The sequence below is a fragment of the Sinocyclocheilus rhinocerous genome, unplaced genomic scaffold (assembly GCF_001515625.1).
Source record: "Sinocyclocheilus rhinocerous isolate Xijiao unplaced genomic scaffold, SAMN03320098_v1.1 scaffold1069, whole genome shotgun sequence".
Lineage (NCBI taxonomy): Eukaryota > Metazoa > Chordata > Actinopteri > Cypriniformes > Cyprinidae > Sinocyclocheilus > Sinocyclocheilus rhinocerous.
In genome coordinates this window covers 4,257-23,458 of record NW_015635541.1, presented here as the reverse complement: position 1 = coordinate 23,458, position 19,202 = coordinate 4,257, and the positions used below count along the sequence as shown (strand labels likewise).

The following is a 19,202-nucleotide window of genomic DNA, read 5'->3' as shown; positions in this document are numbered from 1 at the left end:
GTCTCTACTGCGTCACTTTGGACGCGCGTTCACGACAGTATCATGACGCGAGCATGTGGCGGCGCTGACCCAGATCCAGCGTGATGACGTCATTACGCCGGATCTGGGTCAGCGCCGCCACACGCTCGCATCATGATACTGTCGTGAACGCACGTCCACAAGTGACGGGTCAGAGAGCCCTCATATTTCATCAAAAATATCTTAAATTGTGTTCCGAAGATGAACGAAGGTCTTACGGGTTTCGAACAACACGAGGGTGAGTACTTAATAACAGAATTTTCATTTCTGGGTGAACTAACCCTTTAAAGTCTGCTAAATTGGAACAACTATCTTAATTTTGTACTTTAATTGGGCGGAAGGAGTGCTGAATTCCAACTAAAGATATACTGAAGTATATTTGATTGTGCTAAAGTGGAACTATTGCAAGTATACTTTAGGCACATTTAAATATCTTCCATTTAAAGACTGATATTATTCAAATATCAAACAATCCTCATCAACAGTGACATTAAAACACATTTTAGGCTTAATATTAAGAAATGTGCATTGTGCACAAGTACTCCAAATAAAGTTTAATTATAATTTTTATATTAGTAAGTCTTGAGTATGTCAGTATATATGTTAATAGATCTGAACTATATTTAGTATGAAATAAATATATTATTATATTAATATATTATAATATATATGACTTTTTATTACCACATATGCAGTTTTTGATTTAACTTGTTCAATAAATGTTAGAGGACAGGACACTCGCTTCATCATCAGTGCAAGTTCCCAGAAATGTCTATAACATCAGATACATATTGTAGTTTCAAATTTACATTAGCAGAAGTGGTCACAGATAAAAAAATATATATATACAAAACTATGATAATGCAAGTGTACTTATTACAAATGAGCAACATCAGACATCTGCACTGACGCCACTCAAATCACTTGGAAATGGTTCATATCAGATATTCATAAGGCCAGTTCACCAGAGCACTTGTACAGGAATCATGTGTCATCATGTTCTCGTAAATTTTGGATGTTCTTTCCCTGTGAGAGTAAAAGGAAATATTAATTAGTATATTGGTATTGGTTAAGTATTTATATACTGTAGCTGCTACAACATTTCTCACGAATATTCCAATAGATAAAAATATATAATGAAAATAAAACTCAGAAACATAACGACTAACAGAAACATGATTCTGCTCTTTTCTTACCCCAAACTTTACGGTTCAAAGTTTGTCCCAGTAAGTACAGCAGCGCCAGCACAAGCATGTTAAAAAAGAAGAAGACGGTCAATCCTGAGCTGCTGAACAGCCCCAGTATAGGGTAAACCCAGATTCCCACTGTTAGATACACCCAAACCACCCTAAAAGAGAGGGAGAAAATGTATTAGTGTTGTTGGCAAATAGTTGCATAACTAGCACAGTCACCCACATAATCATAACTCACCATCCTAAGTAAGCAACACTAACAAATCTCAAAGCAGCCAAACCATTCTTTGTTTTAGGATAGATATGTGGCTCCACCAGGATCTTACCAAACACGATCGGGAGAACAAGAGTGTGCTATGAGTCGAGCATACAAAGTCATCGTATTTGTCAGTCTATGGATCAAAAGGTCAATTTAATTGTGAAGGAAGATTATTTAATTGACATTTTTTAGAATGTATCATACATTATAGGGAACAAACCATAGCATGATTCATCCATGGAGGGAAGAGGCTGTCCATTGAAGCTGGATAGACCAGTTGTCGATCATAGGCAAAAATCAGCCAAAACAGCAGAACTACAAACTTAAAACAATTAAAATAAATAAATAACAATAATAATAATAATATGCACACAATTGTAAAGTAACTACTTATTTAAGCTTGAAGAACTGATATGTATTCAATCTTATGCATTTGTATGCATTAAAAAAGCGTTATTACCATTAACCACCAGTAGATGGTGCACATTCATTGGTTACATTTCTATGCATTTCTGTTAAATCTAAATGTCTATCTAGAAGAAGCAGCATTTAATGGGTTCTGATGGACTCTATTCAACAACAGTAAGTGAAGATCTAGATCCACTTATCTTTGATTCTTGTAATATCCAATTTTTTTTATACTGCTGTAATTATTAACAAAAAAGTACCAAACAATCACCATTGGAGTACCATGGCAGCACTATGGTATTCTTTTAAAGACCTTTAAGTGCTGCCACAGTACTTCGTATTGAATTTAATTTGAGTATACAAATTTGATTTGACCATTTATGGTTTGGTCTATTCTATTTTAAATCGGAAAGCATAATAGGAATAATGATCCTGACAACAATATTGAGCAACACTTGTTCAGACCCCTGAACTGTACACTGTAAACGGTACAAAAGCTGTCACTGAGGCGGTACACTTTTTAAAGGTAGACTACTAAAATGTAGACTTCATGTAGTAATTTTTACTCGATAGATATTAGGCTAATATGTACCTTTAAGGTACTAATATGTCTTTTAGGAGTAAATATAAAAGTGTACTTTTTGAAAAGGCACCGCCCCATGAACCATGGACCTTTTTTTCTGAGATTGTATACTAATTTAATCTCTAGATCACTGGCACAACGCACTCTTCACACGTGAAGCATATTAAATACATGAAACAGTAGTAGCCTACATCAGTTTTGGCACCTGTTTTCTATTATAGCAGGGAAAAAAATATAATAAGTAATATCCAAACTCACCATTCCCACTGGAAACGCAAAGACAGAAAAGAGCAAGTCCTTGCAAAGGCAGAGAAGTGACATTTTGGAGCCTTTCCCCACAGGCGGAAGGTCATTCACAGATGCCAGTCCAAAAAACACTATCTGTAAGAACTGAGAAATGAAACATTTACAAGCAACCTCCAGTAGTGTGTCTATCAGAACAATTTTAAAAGTGTCCTCACAAGGGTGGCACCTTACCAGGTTTAAAAATGTGAGGTATTTCCAGGGTCCGCCATAGACAAACATCCCAGGTGGTATATCTGAATTTCGTTTTGCATAAACAGACTGAATGACAAAGATATACCAGCTGCATGTCAACATGCCAGTCATGTCTACAGTCTTACAGTCTGTTGCCGAAATACAAATTTCATCACCATGATCTGAGTTCTCCACTCAGCTGCAGGAGACTTTAAGAAATGCCAGGGGAACTAATTCGGATTTATGAGAATAAAGCTCATATTGAGAGATTAGCCTAAATTGACATGGTGTTATAAAAGTGCAAATACTCACAAAGGGCCTTGTGTTTTTCTGGTGTTGTCATACATACAAAGTATTTTTTCTTCATTCCAAGCACAATTATGTAACACATTCTTAAATATCACAGGCTAAAAAAAATATGTTCTGTAATTTGGTTTAATTTAAGCATAACTGCATGGCTTACATTTTTGCAGCATGACTCATAACCTGCCCAAGTAGCTAATTAAAGATCAGTGATGTCACATAAACTACAAAGTACTAACTACAAAGTATTTTACCTGTTGTAACATGGTCTGTAAGCCCCCATTTACTGTCATCATTTATCACGTTTCACCTGTTTTTTTTCTGTTCCACAGAAGAAAGTCACATAGGTTTGGAATGACGTGAAGGTAAATGATAACAGAATTTTTATTTTTGAGTCAACTATCAATTTGTTCCCATATAAAACACCCATAATGGTACCAAAGGGGAATGATTACAGATTTAACAAAAAACAGACATTGTGTAAACTATTCTTTCATCAGAAGATTAATAAACACATTTTTTTTCCGTCTGTGTGATAAATTCCTTCCCACTGAGCATTTTGTTTCGTAACTGTTCCGACAAAAGCAAATAACACACGTTTGAGATATTAATATTTGAAGAACATGTCTTATGTTCTAGTTTTATTTTAGTTTATATCATTGTAGTATTACTCATTTTGCTCTAAACATGATTCAAACATACAACTTTTGGAACAGGTGGGAACATATTGGTTCTCTACACATGTAGCTTATGAGAACCTCCATCAAAAACAGATGCAAGCCTTAATACACTGACAAATGTTGACAAACATATTTCACAATTTAAATAAATCAGTATTTCATCCTAAATTCATAATATTGCACATTTTTGTATCGATTTGGTATATTGAGAAACTCCTTTTAGTAAAACGTGCTGCATGTTATCCTCATTAATATGTTACGTGGACTCAAAAACATGCTTTAGGAGTTTCCATTGTGCATCAACACCAACAGAATGTATTTTACAGTGCAATACCTTTGGTTTACACAATCAACTGATGGACTAGTAAACACTTAAATTAATCTTCTAGTGGAATGTCCTTTTCTATTCTCTCGCCAGACCATATGACTGAACAATTTCGCATCCTGTGATCATTTTGCTCCAGCTCCACTTTGTTCCATGTTTTCCGTTTCCTGCTGCTCACTGCTTCAAGTTCACTACATAGAAAAATGTGTGGCCAGTTACTGATCCACTATGAAGTTCTTTCAGTGTTGGCTTTTAATATCAATGAAAAACATCTGGGCACAAAATACCAATATTAAATGAAAAAATACTTGGAGAAAAGTTGAATGCTGTATTGAAACACGAACAATAGTCTGACTCTGTTAACATGATGGAGCAGTATCAGAACGATATTGGAGACTTTCAGAAAACCTGCTCCTTGCTCCTGGCAATATCATGCAACTCCTCCCCCACTCCACATCGCTCACATGCTCTGTCTCTGGCAGCTCCATTTTTAAGGAACTCCTTGTTTTTGTTAGGTAAACAACTCTCTATTTACAGTATTTATAACAGATCATAATTTCTAGATATAGAACTCCCAATAACTACACTAGATTTAGAAATGTGTTTCACAGCTCTATTATTTATATACACACTAAGAAATACCTGTCCTATCAAAAGCTTATTCCAGCTGGTAAAGTTCCTGTCATGCAGATCATCTGCATAACTTGTTAAGCCCTGCAGGGATTTCCACTCTCTCAATATAGGCAGCACTCTTTGGTATAATCAGAAGTTATAAGACACTTCAATCCAAGTTTGTGCAGGTTCACAGTTATGAGGTAAGACTTTAAGAAAGAAAAGATCTGGCAAAATCGCTTCCCTCTTATTGTTCATCAGTGGAGCCCCTCTTCCAATGGGTTAATTCATGAGGCCTGTGAAAACACCAAATACAAATGCTTGAGTAATGTAAGGAAATGTGAATTTACATTTAAACATTGAACTTCAGTCTTTTGGATATTGTGCTTTCGGACATTGAAACTATGCGACAGACAATATTTTCATACATTTTGAAATTGTATGAAACAATCCTACAACATACTTCAAAACGGCTGTAGACCTTCCTCTCTTTACGCATTTGCTCCATCTTTTGTAGTAACATCTCCCGCTCTTCTGGTGTAGTCTTGGAGGACCAGGACCTTCCTGAATAACTTGAGAACAATTTATCTGCAGAGCTAACCTCAACCTTTTTGGCTTCATTGGGTGCAGCAAGAGTCTGCTTGGACAGGGAAGATCTGCTTTGGTTCTTTGCTGAAATTTGCTCTAAAAGAACTTTAGTGTCATCTCTAAGGTTGCTGCAAGAGATAACATTTGCAGTAGATGTCTGATGGGCAGACACAATCGATTTTGCATTCTCTGCAACAGAAGACTTATTTTCTGAATTACTGTGAACAGTCAAATGTGATTTTTCTGACACCTCGGCAATTTTAGTCACAGTGTTTTCTACCTCTGGTGTTGTTTGTTTAATTTTATCAACCCCGTTAGAGTCTATTGCTGTAGAAACTTCTATCTGAGGCCCTGCATCTATAGCTGAAGTATCATGACCCTGAGTTTGCTCCGTAATGGTGTCAGATTTCTGGCGCTCATCTGTTTTCTCAGGCTTTGAGTCTTTTTGACAGCTAGATTCCATAGGATTTGATGATAAGCTAGATTGTAATTGTGTTATTCCCTGAGTTGAGTTGATCTCATCCGAGAACAGGCAAGGTTCTGGTGAACCTTGAGGATGTGTTGAGCTCACCTCCATTGAATCAAGACTAGTTAAAGCACCATTGTCTGTGTCTTTTACTGTATGAGTTATACATGCTTGTGTTTGGTTTAGTTCCACTTGGCTATCACAAGGTGTAACAGTATCAGATTGTGAATGTTCAGCTGGGGAACTTAAGTCTGTGATAACTGCATTTTGAGATATGCTATTGTCTTTTTGAGTAATGTTAGCCTCTAGAATGGGTATTAGTTTGCTAAAGGCTTCGGATAAGTTATCATCTTTTTTCTCATTCACACAGTCAGATTTTTTTGCAGTGATGTCTTGAAGGGATTCATTTTCTGTTTTAATAGGATGTTTGGAAGTGTCTGTCTCCATTTTGGTGGGATTTTGGGAAAATCCACTTTCTGTTATAGTGAGCTGCTGGGACAAGTCAGTCTCTGTTGGAATGGACAGCTGGAAAGAGTCTGTGGCTGTTACAGTGTGTGTCTGGGAAGAGTCTGTCTCTTTTGCAGCGGGCTGCTGGGAGGAGTCTGTCTCTGTTGCAAAAGACTGCTGGAAGTAGTTTGTGGTTGTTGCAGCAGGCTGCTGGGAAGAGTCTGTGTCTGAAGAGTCTGTGACTCTAGCAGTGGGCTGTTGTGAAGAGTCTGTGTCTGTTACAGTGGAATGCTGAGAAGAGTCTGTGACTGTTGCTGTGGGCTCAGGGGAAGAATCTATTTCTGTTGCAGTGGACTTCTGGGAAGTGTCTGTGACTGCTGCAGAGGCCTCAGGGGAAGAATCTGTCTCTGTTGCAGAGGGCTGCTGGGAAGAGTCTGTGACTGTTGAAGTGGACTTCTGGGAAGTGTCTGTGACTGCTTCAGTGGGCTCAGGGGAAGAATCTGTTTCTGTTGCAGTGGATGTCTGGGAGGAGTCTGTGTCTGCTGCAGTGGGCTCTCGGGAAGAGTCTACCTCTGTTGCAATGGGCTGCTGGAAAGAGTCTGTGTCTTTTACAGTGGACTCTTGGGAAGAGTCTGTCTCTGTTGCAGCCGGCTGCTGGGAAGACTCTGTGCCTGCTGAAGTGGACTTTTGGGAGGAGTCTGTGTCCGCTGCAGTGGGCCCTCTGGAAGAGTCTATCTCTGCTGCAGTGGGCTGCTGGGAAGAGTCTGTGTCTGAAGAGTCTGTGACTGTTGCAGTGGGTTGCTGGGACAAGTCTGTGCCTGAAGAGTCTGTGACTGTTATAGTAGGCTGCTGGAAAGAGTCGGTGTCTGAAGAGTCTGTAACTATGAAGAATCTGTTTCTGTTGCAGTGGATGTCTGGGAGGAGTCTGTGTCTGCTGCAGTGGGCTCTCGGGAAGAGTCTACCTCTGTTGCAATGGGCTGCTGGAAAGAGTCTGTGTCTTTTACAGTGGACTCTTGGGAAGAGTCTGTCTCTGTTGCAGCCGGCTGCTGGGAAGACTCTGTGCCTGCTGAAGTGGACTTTTGGGAGGAGTCTGTGTCCGCTGCAGTGGGCCCTCTGGAAGAGTCTATCTCTGCTGCAGTGGGCTGCTGGGAAGAGTCTGTGTCTGAAGAGTCTGTGACTGTTGCAGTGGGTTGCTGGGACAAGTCTGTGCCTGAAGAGTCTGTGACTGTTATAGTAGGCTGCTGGAAAGAGTCGGTGTCTGAAGAGTCTGTAACTATTGCAGTGGGCTGCTGGGAAGAGTCTGTGTCTGAAGAGTCTGTGACTGTTACAGTGGGCCGTTGAGAAGAGTCTGTGTCTGAAGAGTCTGTGCCTGCTGAAGTGGACTTCTGGGAAGTGTCTGTGACTGCTGCAGTGGGCTCAGGGGAAGAATCTGTTTTTGTTGTAGTGGATGTTTGGGAGGAGTCTGTGTCTGCTGCAGTGGGCTCTCGGGAAGAGTCTACCTCTGTTGCAATGGGCTGCTGGAAAGAGTCTGTGTCTTTTACAGTGGACTCTTGGGAAGAGTCTGTCTCTGTTGCAGCGGGCTGCTGGGAAGAGTCTGTGCCTGCTGAAGTGGATTTCTGGGAGGAGTCTGTGTCTGCTGCAGTGGGCCCTCTGGAAGAGTCTATCTCTGCTGCAGTGGGCTGCTGGGAAGAGTCTGTGTCTGAAGAGTCTGTGACTGTTGCAGTGGGTTGCTGGGACGAGTCTGTGCCTGAAGAGTCTGTGACTGTTATAGTAGGCTGCTGGGAAGAGTCTGTGTCTGAAGAGTCAGTGACTGTTGCAGTGGGCTGCTGGAAACAGTCTGTGTCTGAAGAGTCTGTGACTGTTACAGTGGGCTGCTGAGAAGAGTCTGTGTCTGTTGAAGTGGACTTCTGGGAGGAGTCTTTGTCTGCTGCAGCCGGCTTCCTGGAAGAGCCTATCTCTTTTGCAGCGGGCTGCTGGGAAGAGTCTGTGACTGTTGCAGTGGGCTGCTGGGTAGAACCTTTGGTTGTGGCAGTGGGCTGTTGAGAAGAGCCTGCCCCCAATAAAGGTAATTGTTTGGAATGTTCTGTGGAAAGGACACTTTTTGTTGCAGTGTGGGACTGGGGAGTGTCTGCCTCGGATGCACTTAGCTCTTTGATGGTGTCTACCATTGATGCAGTGGACTGCTGAGAAGTGTCTGTCTCCATTGCGATAGGCTTTTGAGAAGAGTCTGTCTCCTTTGCAATGGGTTGCTGAGAAGAATCAGTGGCTGTTGCAGTGGGGTGTTGAGAAGAGTCTGTGGCTGTCGCAGTGGCCTGCTGGGAGGAGTCTGTCTCCATTGCACTGGAATGTTGTGAAGAGGCTTCAGCAGAAGCATTTGGCTGCATGAAGGGTTGTGTACCTGATGCAGTGGGTTTTAGGGAATGTTTACTTTTTTTTGCCACGTGGTGTTGCATAGAGTCTTCCACAGATGCAGCAGACAGCTGAGAAGAGTCCATCTCTGCTGCAGTGAGGTGTTCTGAAGTGTCTGCCCCCACTGCAGGGGGATGTTTGGAAAAGTCTGAGGATACTGGACAGTACTGTTGGGATGATTTATTTCTTGCTGTAGTAGGGTCTGTCTGCACTGCAGTGTGTTTTGCAGAGTATTCGCTTTCTGCTCCACTGGATTGTTGGCAATAGTCTGTCCTAGTTTTAATGGGGGGCTGAGAAGAGTCTTCTCCTGTCTCAGTAGGCTGTTGAAAAGAGGCTGCTTTAATTGTAGTGAAGTGATATGACGATTCACTTTCTGCTGCAGTTGGCTGTTGGAAAGAATCAGTTTCTGTTGTAATAGGGACGTTTTGTGAAGTTCCACATTCTGTAGCAGTGGGGTGCAGGGAAAAGTCTTTCCTCACTGCAGTAGGCTGTTGAAAACAGTCTGTTTTAGATGCAGGAGTGTGTTGAGAATGGTCTGCCTCTGTTGAAGTAGATTTTTGTAAGGGTTCACTTTCTGTGGTAGTGGGTGGTATGGAAGAGTCTGCTTCCATTAAAGTATGCTGTTGAGAAGAGTTTTTCTCTGTTGCAGAGTGGTGTTGGGAATGCACATTTTCTGCTGTAGATGGTTTAGCCCCTACTGCGGTGAAGTGTCTAGAAAAATCTGCCCCAGTTTCACTGAGGTGTTGAGAAGAGTCTGCCTTTATTGCAGTGGGGTGTTCGGTGGAACTAATTCCAGTTGTAGAAAATGCTGGGGAGGGAACTGTATCTTTGTGGTCATTCTTTGAAGGTACACAAGTATCTACAATTGCAAGGTTTGCTGCTGAATTAGAATCAAGAGGCAAAGTATCAGAACATGTGCTAGAAATATTGGGTAGGCTCTGTGAGTCTTTTGCAGATAGACTTCCCTCATTTGGAGTGGAGCATAGTGGTGACACACACTTTGTCTGTGGTAACTTTACAGGCAGACAACTCTCAGTCAGAAAGGCATGGGAGCGATCTGTTTCTTTAGGAATATGATATTGGTTGAGACCAGATTCTGTTAAGGTAGTATCTAATGCAACAGAATCTACTTGATTTTGTAAGGCACAGAGCGACTTTTGTGAAAAAATGTTTAAAATGGGGGGTGTCTGGTCTTTAGCTGTAGATACTGTTCTTGCCACTTCAACAGGTTTTAGAGCTTGATCAATGTCTTCCTTGAAATTTGTTAAAGTTGAGCCAGACTCTTTTGCAAGTTTTTTCTTAAATCTAATTTTTTCAGCATCAGTGGCTCTATGTAGGATGTCTTTACTCGATTCCTCACATTTGGTGTCTTTACAGGTTTCTTTGATCTCTGTTACTGTGGCAGGGGTATTTTTTGACTTGCGTGGAGTTTCTGGGGTCTTGAAAACAGGCCCTTTTTTATCTGCATTATTAGCTAAAGGTTTCTCTGGTAGAGTAAACTTTTGGGTGGCTTTCATCGGATTGCTCTGAGAAGCCTTTGCTGCTGCAAGCTTGCGTTTGGCTGCTAACTCTTTGAAATACCTCAGTCTATAGTCAGGGTCATTCATATCTATGAAAGAAGATGGCTTTTGCAATAAATTAGATGGACATTCATCCCTTTGGCTATTTTTTTCAGGAACTGTTTGAGGCAGGTCTTTTTCTTGCAGATCACCCTTTAATGAATTCTTTCGAATATTTTGGCAGGTTTCAACCTTATCTACATCAGAATTTTCACCCATTTTGTTCAGTTCATTCTCAGGTTGTGCAGACTCGGGGTTATCAAATGTGGCTGACTTTACAAAATTGCTCCACTGAAATGGTTGAAATGGAGAACCAGTCCTCCTTTTATCTAAGATTTGTGACACACGAGCTGAAAGTTTTGAAGCTTCATCCCCATCTTTTTCTCCAGCAGTATCTTTCATCTCTTCTGACGTATGCAACTCCAGATTTGAACTGAATATCAGCGAGTGTCTCAGTCTGGAACTCCTCTGGACAGGTCGGTTGGGTTTCCTTTTGAGGAACTCTTCACTTATCTGGTTAGTCTCTTTAGTTTCTCTATTCTGCGTCTCCTCCGCTTTGTCACCCTCAGTGGTGCAAGAAGACTCTGAAGTTGATGCTGGTGTTGTTTTGATATTTATTTGTGATAAATCAGATGGAGGATTAGCTAAACTGTCAGGCACAATAGAATCATTTTGAATTTGGACAAACGTGTGATTTTCTCTAGGTGAAGGTATCCTGTTAAACTCTCTATTTCCTGGTCTAATTTCAGCACGTACGGGGCCACAAGGAGCTTCCTGCGTAAAACATGGAATGTCATCACATGCAGTGGATCCTTCAAGTTCAGCTAAATCCAGCTCTCCTGCATCATCATTTGCACTGAGGTATGAGCTGATCCTCCAGTCCCGCAGGCCTTGCTTTTGACTCCCATCCTGTGGTTTGCGGTTTACATTGAGGAAACGTTTCTGTTCTGGCGGGTTTGGTTGTGTTGGGGAGGTCTGACATGTATAAGACTGTCCCATGCTATGTCTCTTGAGATTGGACTGCATATGTGGTAATACATTTCTTGGACCATGTCCTTCCTCCATAGCAGGTTGAGACTGCAGGTATCTTTGAATATGGTCATAAGCTCCAGGTGGTTCAGCCTCATCTCCCTCATGAGGGTAGACAGGCCCTGAAAACTGATCGATGTGTTGGCCTTGGCCTCTAAACCTTCCATACATGTCATAACCAGATTGTAATCCAGCTCCCTGGTAAATATGTGGTTCCCTTGCAAAGTGGCCGCCCTGCGGCATTGCTCCCTCCATGTACTGGTTTCCTCTCATTGTTGGATGGTTTTGAGGAGGCATGTATTCATAATCAGGTATATTTCCGTAGCTATGTCTTTTGAAGCCAACCATTTCATTTGGTCCACTCATTTGCCTTCCATGCTCTATAAATTGATGGTCCCCTCTATATTGCTGGGCAGCATGCAGGTTCATGTGCCTCTGAACTGAGGGATTTGCTTCTGGTGCACTGTGGATGGATTCACTCCTAAAGGGTAACATTTTGTAACCCAATTTCATATGATCTTCTGTAGTACGTCCAGCCCATTCCATGTCCATAGTTGGATATTGTCTGTTAAACATGTGGGCCTTTTCTGTGTTGTAGTCGCTTTCAGGTTCACCACCATAGTGTGGCATATTTGCCAAAACATTTTCAACAAACAGTGGCTCTGAATGGGCAAAGAGAATCCGAAACTCTTCATCAAAGGTGGTTACAAGCTGTCCCAGAAATAGATGAGCAAGACAGCGATGTATCTTCTCAAAAGACCACATGAAGCTGCAACACAAAGTGAGAAAATATATTAATCAACACATATTAAATGACTACACCAAAAACGCATATAAGGTATTTTTATGGTTTGCAAATAACTGTCAAAAGATAAAATGTACCTACCTATAGTTACCACTTAAAACAGCTCTGCAGTCTACCAGAATAAAGCGATCCATCATCTGACCTTTGAAGGTCTTTCCTGTTCTGCAGTAATAGGTACTACCGGACACGGTTCTTACCCGCATGAACTGCAAGTGAAAAGTATATAAATTAATTTGTGCTAATTTAAAACAACCAAATATTAAGTGTCTTTTAAAGTGTACCATCTAATGGTAAAAACAGTAAAGTCTTAATAATGCTCACATATATTGTTCATACAAAGTACTCAAAATAAGTATGCAACAGTACTTTCCTATTATTTCTATTATAGGAAATTATATTTATATAATTTTCATGATATTTCTGTTTCATTCAAAAATAATGCTAAGGCCATTTGTCACGATCCATTCCCTTCTCACCACCAGAGGTTGCCACACACGCCACTCAGACTTTCACCCTGGACTCCATTTCCCAAGATCCCCTCTGATTACACCCTCACCTGTTTCCAATAACCTGGACACTATAAAGGTTGCACTCACTCACATACAGGTGCTCGGTATTGATTATCCTAGCTGCCATACCAAGCGCTTCCTAGTATCCTGTTTCCTAGTCTTGTTTTTTTCTTTGCCTTGTTGTTTTGACCCTAGCCTGTTTATCTCGCCTCTGATCATTTGCTGCTTGCCTTTATTCTTTTTGAGTTGGACGTGCTACTTCGGCTGTGCGTCCTGCGTCATCAACCCAGACCTAAAGTTCGATTCAGTTCGATTTGTGAACCGGCTCAACTGGTTACTTTCTGAGAACCGACTCAAAAGAACGATTCGTTCAAGAACCTAACATCGTTATTATCTATTGCCTGTGTTGGATTATTCTCTTGCCTTGCCCTCTGGACACTGTTTGCTGGTGTATTGCCTTTGCCTGTCTGACTACGCTCTTTGTTTGAATAAAAGGCTGTAATTGGATCCGACCTTGCCTACACTACCCTCATTGTTACAGCCATTAATATATATGCTGATTTTGAGTAAATTCTATAAAGTAGTAAATCTATAAATCATTAGAAAATAGCTATAAAAAACTCTCTTAAGGACTACTCAACTTAAATATAGATAAACACCTATGAAAAGTAGAGATAAACACCTATGAAAAGTACCTACTTTTATTTCATCCAGATTCACCCTACAGTTGTTCACCATCCCAACAAAATGGTGAGCATTCAGTTCATCAAGAAGAACATAAACAGCCACACCACGTGTCGCTGCACCAAGGATATCAGCAAAGATGTCAACATCTGTAAACATATCCATCACCACAGCAATAACCTAGAACAAGAAATAAAAAATATATTACTCACAGAAAAACATTATGCATTGCATGACATGATATCAGAATGGGGGGGGTTGTGCTTGTGAAATGTCAACATTGCAGGATAACCATATATACAGTAAATGACAAAGAGGTCAATATCAGATGAAGAGTGGTGGAGGACAGGAAAGACTGTCTACTTTTATGTTTACTTAGACTTCGGTTTACCACATTGTCAACAATGATGGCCCAGTCTATTTTACATGTCTAGTTCATGAAAGAGACTGCCAAAGTAAAAGAAAAAGAAAAAAATCTGAAACTCAAACTGCCTCAACTGTGAATTCAGTCTAACAAAAGAACATTTTGGAGAAAAAAGAAAAAAAAAACAAGCCTGCAGAACTTTTACAATACAGAGGCATACTGTGAATGACATTACTCTAGGCAACAGTGCATGTAATTGTATGCCATCTCATGCCATCATTAATCACACCAACTATTATGATATTACATTACAGATCTTGTGTCAATTTGGCATAAAATCAGCATTTTTCATTTAGCACCTTTAGGCAAACTGAAACAAGAAACTTGTATTGTTTGCAGTTGAATTAACTGGAAGTTATAATGTCTAAATTTAAAGAAGTTAATTCAGTTGTGTTTGCCAATTAAACCAAAGTTCTAATTATATACTACAACCCTAATGAGTGCATAATAGCTGTCATTATGTCAAGTTTAGAATGAAAGGCCAGCTGTGAAACTAGTGTGACCAGTTTGCTGTACTAAGCTCTTACTGCTTGTGAAAACAGTACCAAAGTGGTTAAAATCACTGAGCAATAAGGGAAGACAGTCTGTTTTTACTGACTTCTGTCATGCACTAATAATATCTTATTCCTGCACTTGAACAGCATGCAAAACTCACTTGTTGTGCATTCTTGATCATTCTGCGGACTTGCTCCTTGATACTGGGCATCTCGGGGTCAGACGGGTTCACCAATGTAGTGACCTCAGTGGGTCCAACAAATCTGTATTGCTGTGGCCAGCCTAAGTCAAGGCTCGGAGCATCATGGTCTGAATGTACCGGCCAGTAAGTGTCAGAAGAGCCATCTACATCTTCAGCCATGTATCTCCTCTCTGGTTGGGCGGTGCGATGCGGAGCCTGCACCATGTGTTTGATATACTCAATCTCTGAACGGGATAAGAAATCAACTACATCTGCTTCCTGAAGAAACCCACAGTAGCCCTCCAAGTCAGCTTCAACCAGGGCATCAATCGCCAATCGGTATTCCTCACGGTAATGAGGGGGCAGGTAGTTGGGGTCCAGGGGATTGTCCCCGGCAGAGGAGCACTGGGAACGATGAGCCATATTTACACCTGCACCAATGCAGACAGAGTTAAGAGAATAATTAACACCAGAAAAATGGTAATGCACATTAATTCCACATGAGGGCAACCACTCTGTTTTCTTCCATAGTTACATTAAACATAAATCAAACATGTGGCTGGATTATTGTAAATGCACACATTTTGATATAAACAAACAAACAAACAAAAATATGCTGGATACATATAAAATTTGTTTAAATAAAAAAAAAAAGACTGCTCACATAAATGGAAACATATAAGAAGTCTTTGTTTCTTAGATTTTTTAAACATAACCCAATGTCTGTTTCAATGATGAACATTTTTTGAGTAATTAAATGCTATTTATTTATGTATAGTCATCCAGTGACATCCAAATCAATAAGAATCGATGTCACTAACTCAATAAATGTCGCAAAAACCCCGAAATTTTTTTTTATTTTTATTATATATTTAGAAATAACTGCTAAAATGGTCACAAACTTAAGAATCGATGTCACTAACTCAATAAATGTCGCAAAAACCCCGAAATCGAATGTGACATTCCTAAAACTACTAATAAAAGTAGGACAAGTCATAATATCATACTATGATTTCAATTCATTCATTTACACCTTTTTTATTATATATATTAGAAATAACTGCTAAAATGGTCACAAACTTATTTTGAATGCAGGCCTATTTATTATCAGTTATGGTGATTTATGGTCATTATGGTCTAGAAATTTTAGTCATAATTGTGTCCCCGTGTGTCTGAAGGGTTTAAATACTACATGGATACTAAAACAGAAGAAAAAAAATAAACGATCACGGAGTCCATTTCAAGTCTAAAAGACACCTTTAAGTAATTTTAGTTAACACATCAAGCAAAATTAACTCTGGACTTTCAAATTCTATTATAATATCAGCCAAATATTACTTGAAATATTACTTACACGAAAAGCACGAATCCTGCACGTTATCAATCAAAATTAATCTGAATGGTTCGAGTAAAGATCTCATCTGTTTCAACAACCTCTGGGGTGTGTCACAACAACAGAGAGACCACCATTTATGGGCTGAACTTTTCAAATTTTTCTCTTGTATTTATTTAAGTACAAATCATCGATTGATAACTTAATCACAGTCATGTTTTCTTTCTCATGAGAATCGACGCGACTCCGTAATTTGTAGTCGCGAATCGTGAAGCTCTCCAAGTTTAGAAAACTTAGGCTACTGCCAAGCAACAAAAAAAGTACAATTATGAACTACAATGACGTGGTAAAGTTTCCTCACATAGATTTAAAGTCGACTTACCAATCTAAAGTGCAGCTTTCCCTTAATTCTCTGTGTAAAACCCCTTCATCGATGCAAGACCGTCATGACGAACGACAGACGCAGTAACTTTCACTCCAGTGGAAGAAGAGGAAAACATCTCAGCCAACACAGACGCATACACGCACACACAGGCAAAACCTGTTTGTGTTCGTGAGCAAGACAAAAAGAATGATACAGTCCTACTCAAAACAAGCGTTTGTCCATCTTTTCAAAAGACAATTCACTTGCGTGAGTTTCTGAGAAGTTAAAAGGGTCATATGATGTTGCTAAAAAGAACATTATTTGGTGTAATGAAATGTGTTTATGCAGTTTAAGGTTCAAAAAACACATTATTTTCCACATACTGTACATTATTGTTTCTCCTCTATGCCCCGCCTTTCTGAAACGCGTCGATTTTTACAAAGCTCATCGGTCTGAAAAGCGAGGTGTGCTCTGATTGGCCAGCTATCCAGTGTGTTGTGATTGGCCAAATACCTCAAGCGTGTGACGGAAATCTTACACCCCTACCATACTGTTATGATGCCCTGTCAGGCCGGAGCGATGATTCAAAAACATGAAAACCCATTATAAACGAGGCATTCGTTGCATCCAGTGGGGACATAATTACGAATTATAATGACTTATACTGTCTTTTTACACGTTGCGTTGCATCGCGCCACGTAAACATAAAACCATGTCTGCATTTGCGATCGGAGAAATATGTGGGGGCGTGTTAGAACGAGCCGTTTTAGGTAGGCGTGGTTGACTCCTTTCTTTTATAAAGAATATTTCTTTGGATTTGAGACTTTAGTCTTTGCAACTTTACAGATCTTCTTTATGCACCAAGAGCTTGTAACACTCCAAAGAGAAAGGAAAAATTGAAATCGCATTATATGACTCCTTTAAGGACAGACAGATTTCATTCATGACACGATTGATTCCATAGCATTGATTTCCATACGAGTATTAGGGTATATGCAAAGTTAATAATTTTCAATCCTAGTCAGTCTTTAACACAAGATCCTGATAACAAAGACTTGATCTGGAGCTCAAATACACACAAATTGAAGAATATGTGTCGGCCGAACATACAGTCAGTCAGAGGTCACAGAAAACTTCCACCTGCAATAACACAGATCTTCAGACACTTATAAAAATACAAAACATATTATTAAAGTCATCAGTAATTAATTCATTTAATGCTTTTAATTTAATCCCTCTCAACTAATTCAATAGCAAACAATGCAATAGCTATACATTTTTATCTTACTGAAGAATTAATGCACAAATAATACCAATTAACAAGAATGTATTTGGACAAAGCCATAAAACTGTTATGAACATTCTATATGTTAAATATATTACCTGGATAACCAGTGATTGATTTTACTTTGTATATGACAAACATTTTATCTTAGTGTGTGCAATCGAAGTGCAGATAAAATAATGGGGTCAAATGAGCCTGAACTTGTTAGGCTGGAACAGAATAACTTCTGTTAAGACAGCAAGGTCAGAAAGAAAAATATATAGTCTATGTGAACAAAACTGAAATATGAAATGGGTAGTAACATTACAGTGCTATACATAGATAATAATATATCACTATGCATGTTATATATTTATATAAGGACACACATAATATGAACATGTCTGCTTGTACTTTAAATCATTGATCAGTATGCATGTTCCTTGAAATGCAATGTAAAATTCCCCTTCATGTTATACACGAAGAAGTAATTTAAGTTCACAGCGACTTGTGGGCAGGTATAGATTATGACAGAATTTTCAGTTTAAAGGAGGTGATCTGTGGAAGTCATGACTCGATTGGACTGACCACGTTTTTAAAACATACTACAATTGTGCAGTTTATCAAAACATACTACAAATGTTTCTTCATTTGGCTCAAACATCTGACTGGACATGTGCTGAATGTGCATTACGTTTTTGCTGGAAGCAAAATGCTCTAAAATAACATATACACAGCGCTATTGTTAACATCTTGTTTGCAGAGTTTCAGAATAAGGGTGTGACCTTTATGTGTATGCCAGCGTCACCATTAGCAACGGAGATGAAATCACATCATTTCTACGCCAGAAGGTCTTCTGTGTGGTTTATCTGGAAGAGAATAATCTTTGTGCGATTAGTTCCTGAAGAGGAATCACTTCTAACTTTACAGCCAATGCTTTGCCACTAAATGCTTGAACATTTTTCAAACCTCATTGTCATATTCACCTCTATTTTAAGTGTGCATTGTACAATTGTGTGGCAATTTATTTTGATTAAGATTAAAAAATGTAACACATACATTACAATTTAATTGTTTAAATTGCACTGATGTGCTAATATATATAGTTGACAGCTCCTCAAACAAAAACGGTTCCTTTAAATCTTAATCAGGCTTTGATTTATAGTCTTTACACAAATGCCTCAAATTCATATTTATCTGACAGTAACCGCTATTGAGCCAATGTTTGTAAAGCTTGCCTTCTATAATGCTATTGCATATGTATTTGTTTCCCTTCCAAATAAAACATGGCTATGGGAGGGCTACAGGATATGATGTCATTTCTCAAGTGCATGCCTGAACAATCCTGCATTGTTTCAACAGACACCGCCTAAAGCACATATTGCAAGCAGTGTTAAGGGTGAAGATGTACGTGAACTCATACCTAAAAACATTCCAAGTGCAGAAGTCACATGTTTTTACAGATATCACTTCGCAGCTAATCCGCATGTGTTTATACCTGTTATGCTCATCACAGATCTTTAATGCCCTATGAAATGTCTTGACAAGCACAGTGTTATCTGATAATCAATAGCCATTAGTTGAGTCACAGTCAATGCTACTTGCTGTTGCAAGTTAGAGGTAAGGAGTGTTAGAGGGAGGGTCGATCTTATCTTAAAGGGGTCATATGATGCGATTTCAATTTTTCCTTTCTCTTTAGAGTGTTACAAGCTCTTGGTGCATAAAGAAGATCTGTAAAGTTGCAAAGACTAAAGTCTCAAATCCAAAGAGATATTCTTTATGAAAGT

The 19,202-nt window shown here is 39.4% G+C and overlaps 2 protein-coding genes across 3 annotated transcripts; both read right to left on the bottom strand.

The window, feature by feature from the left end:
• Positions 1-648: 648 nt before the first annotated feature.
• On the bottom strand, positions 649-3,070 carry LOC107747275 (androgen-dependent TFPI-regulating protein). The gene is made up of 6 exons (XM_016561743.1): positions 2,939-3,070; positions 2,720-2,851; positions 1,691-1,792; positions 1,450-1,565; positions 1,215-1,366; positions 649-1,044 (listed from the first exon to the last, which is right to left on the bottom strand). Exons 1-6 carry the CDS (start codon positions 3,068-3,070, stop codon positions 1,013-1,015), a joined length of 666 nt encoding a protein of 221 aa, XP_016417229.1. The 3' UTR covers positions 649-1,012.
• A 535-nt stretch (positions 3,071-3,605) lies between these two features.
• Positions 3,606-16,294, bottom strand: LOC107747249 (serine-rich adhesin for platelets-like). 2 transcript variants are annotated; one of them, XM_016561699.1, is made up of 7 exons: positions 16,170-16,294; positions 14,434-14,885; positions 13,370-13,534; positions 12,243-12,367; positions 7,251-12,125; positions 5,322-7,218; positions 3,606-5,154 (listed from the first exon to the last, which is right to left on the bottom strand). In XM_016561699.1, exons 2-7 carry the CDS (start codon positions 14,875-14,877, stop codon positions 5,146-5,148), a joined length of 7,515 nt encoding a protein of 2,504 aa, XP_016417185.1. In that variant the 5' UTR covers positions 14,878-14,885; positions 16,170-16,294; the 3' UTR covers positions 3,606-5,145. The 2 variants fall into 2 exon arrangements, with proteins under 2 accessions (XP_016417185.1, XP_016417186.1); XM_016561700.1 differs by having other exon boundaries at positions 5,322-6,879; positions 7,272-12,125.
• Positions 16,295-19,202: the final 2,908 nt, after the last annotated feature.

Excerpts from the sequence above, each read along its gene's own strand:
- LOC107747275 (XM_016561743.1), bottom strand. The coding sequence starts at position 3,070 with ATGACTGGCATGTTGACATGCAGCTGGTATATCTTTGTCATTCAGTCT. Across the intron at positions 1,793-2,719 it reads TTGCGTTTCCAGTGGGAATG|TTTGTAGTTCTGCTGTTTTG; the intron begins GTGAGTTTGGAT and ends AATTGTTTTAAG. Across the intron at positions 1,566-1,690 it reads CATGGATGAATCATGCTATG|CACACTCTTGTTCTCCCGAT; the intron begins GTTTGTTCCCTA and ends CTCGACTCATAG.
- LOC107747249 (XM_016561699.1), bottom strand. The coding sequence starts at position 14,877 with ATGGCTCATCGTTCCCAGTGCTCCTCTGCCGGGGACAATCCCCTGGAC. Across the intron at positions 13,535-14,433 it reads TGATCAAGAATGCACAACAA|GTTATTGCTGTGGTGATGGA; the intron begins GTGAGTTTTGCA and ends TTCTTGTTCTAG. Across the intron at positions 12,368-13,369 it reads TGAATCTGGATGAAATAAAA|TTCATGCGGGTAAGAACCGT; the intron begins GTAGGTACTTTT and ends TTTCACTTGCAG.